We start from the raw sequence: 11,547 nt of genomic DNA on the forward strand, positions 1-11,547 counted from the left end.
GTTTGAGTATAATATAAACTTTTTAGATTATTAGCCTGATTTTTAATTTTAAGCCTGAGAGGTAGTTCGGATAAGCGGTAGAAGATGAATGAATGAATGAAAAAAAAAAAATATATATATATATATATATATATATATATATATATATATATATATATATATATATATATATATATTTATACATACCGTATTTTCTGAACTATAAAGCGCACCGAATTATAAGGCGCAGTCTCAATTACGGGGTCTATTTCTGTACTTAACCCATACATAAGGCGCACCGTATTATAAGGCGCATGCTAAAACATACGGTCTACAATAAAGGTAACGGAAGCAAAACAGTGAGTTTAGCTGAACTTTATTCTACTGCTTAACAATACACACACATTTTTTAATCAATCTCCTCCCACAAATCCATCAAAGTCCTCATCTACTGTGTCTTCTTAACTTGACGCAGTTCATTTTCTTGCTTCTTCCACTTCCGAACCATAGATTCATTGATGTTGAAATCTTTCGCAGCTGCTCTATTCCCATTTACAACCGCGTAACTGATAGCCTGTAGTTTGAATTGTGCCTTGTAAGCATGTCTCTTCACTGGTGCCATTTTCGGGGGTCCTTAGACCCTTAGGTCCTTAAATGAAAATGTTGTCTTCTTCTTCTGATTTTTATTGGTGGATGGCAAACCAACTTAAGGTGCATTTACTGCCACCTACTGGACTGGAGTGTGGAGCTCATAATGGTTAGGAAGAAACAAATGTTGTTTTGCAACATACCGGTAGTATACCTACCGGAGGCGTGGCGGAGGTAAGCGTACGTACTGTACGTATTACATAATGTTCTCTGATTGGTTTATCGTTGCCAGTGTACGTAGTGTTATGTATTACGTCCCTGTGTCAGCGGGAAATGGTCCGACAGTCAATCAAGCAGAGCGCTTACCAAAGTCACACAACAACATTTTTACAGATTTTTGGAACTCAGTGCACCGGATTATTAGGCGCACGGACGATTTTTGAATAAATTTAAGGCTCTTAGGTGCGCCTTATAGTGCGGAAAATACGGTAGATAAAATGTAATTTTTCATGATCCCAGCCCTATTCCCAAATTAAATTTGATTTTAATTAACAAAATATATTGCTAGGTTAAGCATGAGACAATTTAGGTTAGTATCTGATTATCAGCATTGGATTTTATGCAAGTTATTGATTTATTTATTTATTGACATTTTTAAGGTATGATTGCATGCTTAAATTTCTAATCCTATGGGTTCATTCCAAGTGAATCTTGGTTATAACCCAGATGTGGCATGAAACAAGCCAGAAGCAAGAAAGCACTGCATTCTTTATTAGCAATTAAAATGATCTCTATGCATCATGCAAAGTGAATGTCAACTGCTAAATCTGGTGAAGTTGTCGGTTCAGAGATTGTGGAGTCTTCATTTATGCTTTGTAAAAATTTGCTGTGGTTGATAAATTACAATAAATGGTCATCACTGCTCTGCCTGTGAAGTGCATGGTAGCATTGAAGAATTCAGTTTTTTACGTGATTTTATTATTGATATTCGTCACATATTAGCACCCAGAAGGCATGCTTCATAAAACTGAAAAACATGCATTGTGTTTCACACAATATCTTCCAGGTGGCACATAGAATGACATACTGTTACCCAACACACAGTAAAATGTAGCCCAGACCACAGTAAAAAGTAAAATTTACTCAATTAGTACCAATGTAAATATTGTTGTTATGAAATTTACTATTTTGATTACTATATTTTTAAAGTTCATTGCCTTCATTGTTTCTTTTTTATTTACATGTTCTGAATTTATTTGAATAAATAAATCAGAGTTTTTCCTAAAGTTTGAGAACCATTCTTAATGTAGATGCATTTTAGAGTGGTTTCTATGCCTTTTGACTTCTTTAAATCATAAAATGGCTTGCCTCAGTCTCCCTCAGCCTCATCGAAGACAGCCTCCGTCTCTGTCTTCTAATATCTCTGATTTGATTATGGTGTCCTTGTTTGTTCTTCTATCACTTTGGTAGACAGGTCTTGGTTTCAGAAATTTTGTTGCTTAATCGGTCATCTGATATTTACTCCTTACGAGTGGGTTGCATCATGTGATATGGCCTCTGAATTTCTGCACTTAAAATCATTGAACTGCTGATTTCCCGGGAATTTCACACACAAGTCTCTGGAGTGTTGCCACAGTTAAGCATGCTACAGTTAAAGTCACAAAGCCATATTTTATCATTCTGATGTATATTAACATTAACTTTTGACCTGTGACTGCATGGTTTTATGAAATGAATTGCTGCCACATGATTATCTGTTTGTATAACTTCATGAATAAGCAGGTGTGTAGGTATTACTAATATGCCATTATGTTCCTATGTTATGGCAAACAGCTTTGAAATGAGGCTGTACTGTAAGTTAATCCGTTTGGGCTATATTAATAACTCAAATTTGTTGATGTATTACAAAAAGAGTTGCATTACATTAAGAAAATATAGTCTTTAAAACGACTGACAGGGTTATTTTAACAATACGAAAGGAATAATCAGTAATTAAGATAAAGAAAAGTATTAACCCAGGTGGTCAATAGGTTGTTAGGAGAATGACGCTAGTAGGTTTCTAATGTGCTATTGTGGTATTCCATGTAATTGTTTTGTGAGGCAGTTGCTAGTGTTATGGTATTTTAGGTGGTTGCTTGGCAGTGGCTGTTATCGTGTAAGTGTAAGTAAATATTATGTTATTCTGTATACGTGGTTGCTAGAGACTTTATATTAAAGACAGGACAAATGAGAATATAAAATTGTAAAAAAAAAAAAAAAAAAAGAAAGTTTCATGAAGGAAAGTGAAAAAGAAAATATATAAAATAAATTGTAAACAAAGAATAAAAAAAAATAAAGGATGTGATGAGGTGAGATAGGATTGATTTGGGAAAAGTTATATTGTGAGAGAAAGTGCAGACCATGAACACTTGTTTATGTGTTCATGTTTATGACATCACGGAACTGATGGACATTCCTTTCTGTAATTTTAATGAGTATCTATTAGAAAAATATTAAATTCTAAGCTTAAATATTCTTAAATAATACATTTAATCACCACTAAAATGTGTATCACACATCATTTAGCCAAGAGTTTTGTTTTTAATATAGTCTGAATGTTGGGTATAATTAATCCACAGGCAGGCAGGCAGGCAATTCCAAAATGAAGTGCAAGTCAGTAAACAGCAAGGATAAATAATGCACTAACAACGAAACACAAAAGACAATGATCAAAATAGAAAGAAAGACAAAAGAAAGAACAGTGTGAAGAATGTATGAATGTATATTGTTGAAGTAGAATAAGAAGTTTTCTTTAATTTTATTTCATTTTACGGTGGTATTGTTTAATCATAAGGAAATGCATGCATCAATCATGTATCAATAGTGATCAATCACTAAAACATATGTATTTTTGTATATACATATATTTTGTATAGTTTTTATATAGTTAATACTTTTTATTTATCTACCTCCTTTTGGTTTTATTTTTATCCTTAATTCCATTCATTTTTATGCTTGAATACCGGACAGACGTAAAAAATATTTCACTTTTCACTTTCATTCATGTTGTACTTTGTATGTATTTGTATATGACAAATAAAATTTTATTTGATTTGTATTTTTTTCACAGACACATATCTATGACCCTACCTGCCAGTTTTAAGAGAAATACTACTCGACCTGACTATGAACACCAGAGCTCCAACCTATATGCTATTTCAGGTAAAAACTTTTATGTTGTCTCAGTTTTGTTCAGTGCTACTGTTCGTTTGGCATCTTATGTATGTGTACAATGTATGCCATTTTATGTATATATGTGTACAATGTATGGGACACTACCTTTTGATGTGACCCCATTACTCTGTGGGCCATTACCTTTTTCCCTTTCTAATTTCATTGGAAGATTCTTATTAAAGGTCTTTACTTCTTATTGTCTAGCATTATTTCAGTAATACATCTGGGATATCTCTGTTTTGAATTGTAGCTATGGATGGAGTGCCATTTGTGATCTCTGAGAAGTTTACATGTGCTTCCAGTGATGTAAGTCTGACTTTAATTTTTTTGTCACCTTAATGTAATGTAGACAACAGTAAACAGTAAACCGGTAATTCCAAATGCAATTAATCTACCATTCACAAGCATCCACAAAATAGCTACCACAGTTTGCTACAATAAAATAAGAAGACTTGTGATTGTGATTCCTGTTCCATCTAGAATAGTTACAACTTCCATGCAGTTTGATTTTTTTATCAGTGCTACAGCATATGCTGTTACTGTGGGTCTAAATGTTAGCTTTACCGAATGGGTGCTTAGTATTTCTGTTCATTGATTTCTGATAATGAAACGTGTGCCAGCATAAACAGGAAGTGATATTTTGTCACATTTTGTTGAGTAATAATAATGGCACCTACTAGTTTCCCTAACCTTTTACTCGCTTTTACAGTTACAACAGGTAGACTTGATGGCCATAAGGATCAAGTCCCTTGCGGAGATTGAAAAAGAGGTGAGTTTTTTTTTGTTTTTTTAGTATCTATAGTCCTGCAACCAGACTTCAACATGACCTAATCATAGCACTGTAGAAAAAAATATGGGTGATACAAAAGTATCACTACACATTTCTGAAGCACCGCCACCCCAATTAATTTTCATTTTGGAAACACACTGCAGTAACATAAAGTGTACAGCAGCACTCTATAACTACTACAATTACTACTTTTACTACTACTACTGTCACCAAGAATGCAAGAAGTAGGGTTGCTGAGGGTGCTGCAGCACCACTGACTTTTTGATTCTGCCATTCACCATGGTTGTAAAGCGTGGCAGCTCAAACCAATCTGGCCCTCTTTCTCTGCTCTCTTATTGAGATTATTGTATCTTACTGATACAGCATTCTCCAAATTTTGGAGGGTGTAGGGTGTTCAGTTGTTAGTACTTACTAAAAGAATTGGTGACAGGGTCATCAGTGCCCAAGGTTCACTGATACGTAGGGAGAAGAGGCTAGCCTGTCTTGTTCATTCCCACAGATGAACCTTTAACCTTACTGTAGTATGAATGAAAAAGTAATAAGAGAAAGGTGTTGGAACACTGTGATTTCCAGCTTGCTGCATATAAGGGCTGCTAAGCCACAGACTAAATAAAAAAAATTAAACCGTGAAAAATCATGTCAGAACCATTTCCACCGTTGAATGTGAAATTACAACCTATACAATTTAGTTAAAAAATAAAATAAAAAAAATAAAATAAAATAAAAAGCAAACATTTTCAACGAAAAAAAATATGCGAAATATGCAAAAGAAGAAAATGTGAAGAATAAGAGATCACATGCAGAGAGTTATGTGTCACATATTCCTACAGCTCTTTTACTGTAGGTTTATTGGGAGCCTCCTGGTAAGTTTTAGGGATGTCCATTTCTTGTTGATGTCACTATTTGTTTTATTTATTTGTTGAGGATAACCTTTACAGTGTGCCATGGTGTATCAGTGTTAGAAAGTCTTTTATATTCATTTCCTTATTCATTACCTTTCAACAAGTAAGATGTAATGCATGCTTTGTAAGCTCTTCGTAGATCATTACTTAAGTGGCCAAATGAAAATGTCAAGATGTCAAGAAAATACTACACAAACTATGATAATAACTATGAGAGACAGAGACAAGATGGCGCCGCTGTGTTTGGCCTGCCACTTGCTCCTCTGTTTTTTCATGTTTGTTTTTGCTACCATCTCGTCGTTAATTGTGTATGATCGCACCATGCTGATGGAACTGCGTTGTACAACTAATCGCCTTTTAAATACCCAGTCCTTTAAACCACCACCGCCACTGTTGACATTAATTCCTGAGACAGTTTTCCTGAGACGCCCTGTCTGTCTGCTACCAGGCAGGAAGCGCAGCAGAAGACGCGGTTGGAGAGGCGGGTTACATGTCAGGCTGAAGACTCACCTGGATTCTTCGTCTCCGAGAGGTCAAGATCAACCAGGATGAGAAAATGCTAGAAGATCGCGGGAATACTACCGATGGCTTCGGCTGGTTGGCTCCAACACTGGTTTTCCATTTCCGTGTCCCCGCCGCGCTGAAACATCCACCCGGGGTTGTGTCCAAGGAAACCTCCGTCCAATTCCTTGTGTGACATCTTCGTCTGTCAACTTGTCCACGTTCCGCATGGCACTTTGTAACACCAGATTGCTCAATAACAAAACATTTGTCCTCAATGATGTCATCTCCTCTCACAATCTGGATCTGTTTATCCTCACCGAAACTTGGCTTCCCCCAGGTGACGTCAGCGCCTTTTCGGAAATCCTCCCCTCTGGTTATCTTTACCTAAACACGCCGTGGCAAACGGGTAGGGGCGGGGGGATAGCCACCATACATAGACAGTCCCTGAAGTGCTGCCAGTTGTCCACTAGAGGGTTTTCCAGTTTTGAGTTACAAGTATTTGTGCTTACACTACCCTGTCCAATTTTATGTGCAGTAATCTACTGGCCGCCCAAATTAAATAAGGATTTTTTAATTGAGTTCTCAGAGTTCTTAGATGCAAAATACAAATACTAAGACCAACGAAACAAAACGTGCGTGTGTGTTTGTGTAAAACTGTAAGTGTAACTGGGTGTGGGAGTGGCATGAAGGATATGAATGAAGGAGCATGTAGGGAAGTACAACAAATATAAACTGTATACGTATATATACATATATATATATATATATATATATATATATATATATATATATATATATATATATATATATATATATAAATCAAAGAGGAATATATATATATTAATTTAAATAATAATAATTATAATGACAATAATAATGATAAAGATAGTAATAGTATCACACAAAAAAAAAAAAAAAGTGACAGTATCAACAGTAATAATAATAATAATAATTATAATGAAAAACCCAATTAATAAGAAATAGTAATATAGTATTAGCAGTAGTAGTAATAATAAACATATTTACAAATATACTCATTTCCTCCAGAGTGAAGGGGAGGTTAAAGGATCAGGAAGAGGACAAATAGAAATAATAATGCAAATAGCATTTAATAATGCAAAAAGACAAATAGCAATAATAATGCTGATACAGCCATTAATAGTAATGATAATAGTAGTACTTATAATAGCAACGATAATAATAATAATAATAATAATAATAATAATAATAATAATAATAATGGTAATATTGATACGGCTATTAATGATTAGGTATTATAAAGCTGCTTCTGATACCCCTCATGGCCATGGCATAGTATAGACCCCCGCCAGCGTCATATTACAACGGGCTATCAAAGTGAGGTGCTGCCGGGTCCAGGGTCCCAAAATCCATCCCCATCCCCAGCCGTCCCACACATGCCCCGCTTACCCTGTTTGTGTGTGTTTTTTGTTTTTTTTTTTGTTTTTTTTTTTGGCTTTCATTGTTATAATCATGATATGTTTATGTCAACTAGTGTATGATGCATTAAAAAAGCATGGCGTGTAGCATGGAACCAGCCCAGTGCAAAGCCCAGGCCGCCATGCTCGCGCCACACTTACCCTATGTGTGAGTTTTTATATATATATTTATAAATATATAAAATATATATATTTTTTATTATGCTCCAAATGAATGTGTGCACACCTCATCTAATATGTGATGCATTAAAACAGCGAGACAAGTGATGGGCCAACCGGAGATAAGAAATCTCAGGCATAAGTACAAGCTGGAGGGCGAAAGCCCAATAGTTCTCAGAGTTTCTGACAGAGTTTTTAGCAAAGTTTGACGATATTCTAATCTGTGGTGACTTTAACATTCATGTTTGCTGCCCCTCTGATAAACCTGCTAATGAATTTAAGGCACTTTTAGACTCATTAGATCTGGCTCAATCCATTTCCTGTCCCACCCATAGGTTGACCACACTCCCATAGGTTGACCACACTCTTGACCTTATTATCTCTCATGGGGTGATTCTGTCAACCTGTGAGGTCATGGATTTTCCTATCTCTGACCACTCTCTCATACGGTTTGACATTTGTGCTGTTCCACCTGCACCAACGTCTATTGCCCCCATCGCCGTCGCATTATTACCTCATCCACAGTCAATGATTTTGTTGCTGCCTTCTCTGTTTCTGATCTCGCCTCTACTGCTGAATTAGCATTGCCTCTTTGCCCGGACCGTTTCCTCGCCTCCTTCCATACCATCTGCTCCCAGATTATGGACTCTGTTGCGCCCTACAAGGTAAAGTCGACCAATGGTGCATTGGACCCCTGGCTCAATGATACAACTCGGGCCCTCAGGCGCCGGTGTAGACAGGCCGAGCAAAAATGGAAGAAGGACAGGCGGCAGGTGTCACTTTAGATGTTTAGAGACTTGAGAGGCAAGAGTCTTGCCACATTTCAGAGTGCTCTGAAGGAAGCTAAAGGACAGTATCTTTCTGCTCTCATCAATAGCAATAGCCACCACCCTGGAATTTTATTCAACACTATCAATTCTGTTATGAATCCGGTGTCTGTCGCCTTGGATGACGTATCTGTAAACGCATGCAATGCATTCAAGCAACATTTTTTGGACAAGGTTTTGTCTGTTAGGCAAACCGTTACACAAGTCCCTGTTGTTGCCATGTCTACTCGTGCGGCACAATGTGTGTTAGAGAACTTTGATGCAGTTACTCTGGTGGACCTCAAAAAAGCTGTCCACGAGTTGAAGCCTATCACCTGCCCCCTAGATGCTGTTCCTGCCAGGATTTTGAAGGAGGCTATTGACATCATAGGACCCATCCTTGTCCCCTTCATAAACAGCTGTTTTAGGGTGGGTACTGTTCCCGCTGCTCTCAAACACGCTACCCTAACCCTAACCCTAACCCTATTGTTAGACCGCTGCTCAAGAAACCCAACCTTGATCACTCCATACTCTCCAACTTCCGTCCTATATCTAACCTGTCATTTCTGACTAAGTTGATGGAGAAGCTTGTTTTCGCGCAGCTTCAGTCTCACATTCAACTGCACGGCATTGGTGATACATTTCAGTCCGGTTTCAGGTCAAGACATAGCACTGAATCAGCGCTATTGAGGGTCCATAATGACATTCTTGGATGGTAAAAGCGCTGTGGTTTTGGTGTTACTGGACCTAACCACTGCATTTGACACCGTGGATCATGCCATCCTCATCTCTCGTCTTCAACATGTTGTTGGTCTGCAGGGTGCGGTGCTAAATTGGTTCTCATCATACCTCACTAACAGAACCTTTTCAGTAATGCTTAATGAGTATTCTTCCTCGGTTGCTCCTCTGTCATCTGGTGTGCCTCAAGGATCTATTCTTGGTCCTACTCTGTTCTCACTCTATATGCTGCCACTTGGTCAACTCATCTCCAATCACAACGTTCAATTTCATTTCTATACTGACGACCTCCAGATCTATCTTCCTGTGATCCTGAGTAATCGTTCTGCATTGGACCCGCTCCATAATTGCCTTCAGGATATCAAACAGTGGCTTTCCCAGAACTTCCTTCATCTGAATGAAGAAAAGACTGAGTACATCCTGTGTTAGCCCAGATTCACCCAGCAGTTCTCTTAGTTTTGGTCCTCTAACACCTCAGTTTGCTCCTACCATGTGTAACCTGGGTGTTATCTTTGACAAAAGTATGCACTTCGATAAGCAGATCAGTGCAGTAGTGAAGGCGAGCTTTTACTGTACCAGCTAAGACTACTCAGCAAGGTAAAATCATTTTTGTCTCAAGCTGACCTTGAAAAAGCTATACATGGCTTCAGCAGCTCAAGGATTGACTACTGTAATGCTCTCTACACTGGACTTAATCAATCACTTCTCAATCGGCTTCAAATGGTACAAAACGCGGCAGCACGTCTTCTCTCCAACACCTCCAAACGCTCACACATCACCCCTGACCTCCACTCGCTTCACTAGCTTCCGGTGCGGTTTAGGGTGGAGTATAAGGTCCTTCTCTTTGTGTTTAAGGCCATCAATGGTCTGGCCCCGGCTTACCTCACAGAATTAATAAAGGTCTACCAACCAGCCAGATCTCTCCGCTCCTCTGGACATACCTCTCTGGTCACTCCCAAATACAAATATGAGAAGTTTGGAGGCCGGTCATTTGCCACCAAGGGACCAAAGCTGTGGAACGCACTTCCAGCACACTTACGATCCATCACTGTGCTGAGTGTTTTTAAATCGCAGTTGAAAACTCATTTATTCATACAAGCTTTTAACATGTAGACCCTGTTTCAACTGCTATTTTATGTTCATTGTGTTCTTATTGATTTTATTTTTTAGTTTCACTGGAAAGCATCTTGTGCTCCTTTTAGCTGTTGTAAGGTGCTCTATAAATAAAATTTGATTGATTGATTGATTGATTGATAATCTTTATTTGGAATTAATTAAAATAATTTCACTGTTATCTGCTGTATGATAATTGCTTTTGAAGATGACATGAGAAACACAGCCACATCCCCAATTATAAAAGGGTATGCACCTATGGTATTGCTACTGATTTCTTTTTTTTTATATGTCCTAAAATGTTTGAATTTCACTTTCACAATGTTTAGACATTGAAATTTTACATTTCTCTCTCGCTTTCTCTCTTTTACTGGGTGACTGTGCGTGTGTGTGCCTGTTCTCATGTCGTAGTATGAGTATAGCTTTCGTACGGAACACAGCGCAGCTGCCCGCCTGCCCCCCAGTCCTACCAGGACTTCTCTAGGTTCTGAGGCATAAACACATGGAAAAGGAGCAGCAAGGGAGGAAAAGAGTGCCAGGCCCAAAAACATCCCCAGCATTATTTCTTTGGTATTTAATATGATTTATTTTTTGTGGAAATTGAGAGTATACATTTGCCCAGCATTTACTGCTGACAGAAGTGGCAAAAATTCAGGACCTAGTCAAAACCACTATGTCAATTTATGACCTAATCAGATCTACTATTGAAGTAAAAAGGAGGGCAAAACAGGGAGCTTGTGGGAATTTCTCAGAACTTTTACGTATGAACTACACATCACTACACAAAATGCATCACCATCTGATCAGTGAAATGTCTTATCCCAGCTGGAGTTAACTGTAGTGTTTAAAGGCTTTAGCATGGACTCTCAAATCTTTTGAGTTAACAAAGTTTTAAAAAAAGGAGAAAAAATGTAGATTAAATTGAACTAAATCTGAATAAAATGCGAGGAGTTATTGTATTTTTTGTTGCCTGATTCACTGCCTAATGAGAAAAGTTTAACTTTTCTAAGAACATGTATAGAGTTCTGTGTTTTGCTGTTAAAAATGTAGCCCAATATGCTGTACAATAAATGCACTTGTAATTTGTGTAATGTAATTTCATCTGTGTGTACAAATGTTTGTGTATGTTTGTTTATTTAAAGAGGAGGTTGTAGGGGGATGGGGGTCAGCTGTAGTTGTAGTTGTTGTAATTGGTTTCTGTAGTAGCTCCACAGTTTAACATTGGAGTAGACCAGTGCTTATGTATGCATAAGCACTGGTGTACAAAAATAAGAAACATGGAAATGTTTGCTTGCACT

The 11,547-nt window shown here is 37.5% G+C and overlaps 1 protein-coding gene across 2 annotated transcripts in view; it reads left to right on the top strand.

The window, feature by feature from the left end:
* The window catches only part of mvb12ba (multivesicular body subunit 12Ba), a 61,307-nt gene extending 49,962 nt beyond the window's left edge, over positions 1–11,345 (top strand). For both annotated transcript variants that reach the window (XM_060862756.1, XM_060862757.1), the window contains 4 exons: positions 3,677–3,768; positions 4,031–4,086; positions 4,490–4,549; positions 10,661–11,345. In XM_060862756.1, coding sequence (XP_060718739.1) covers positions 3,677–3,768; positions 4,031–4,086; positions 4,490–4,549; positions 10,661–10,747 — 295 coding nt within the window. In that variant the 3' untranslated portion in view covers positions 10,748–11,345. The remainder of the gene's footprint in view (positions 1–3,676; positions 3,769–4,030; positions 4,087–4,489; positions 4,550–10,660) is intronic.
* The last annotated feature ends 202 nt before the right edge of the window (positions 11,346–11,547 follow it).

The sequence above is a fragment of the Tachysurus vachellii genome, chromosome 26, assembly GCF_030014155.1.
Source record: "Tachysurus vachellii isolate PV-2020 chromosome 26, HZAU_Pvac_v1, whole genome shotgun sequence".
In the NCBI taxonomy this organism is placed as follows: Eukaryota; Metazoa; Chordata; class Actinopteri; order Siluriformes; family Bagridae; genus Tachysurus; species Tachysurus vachellii.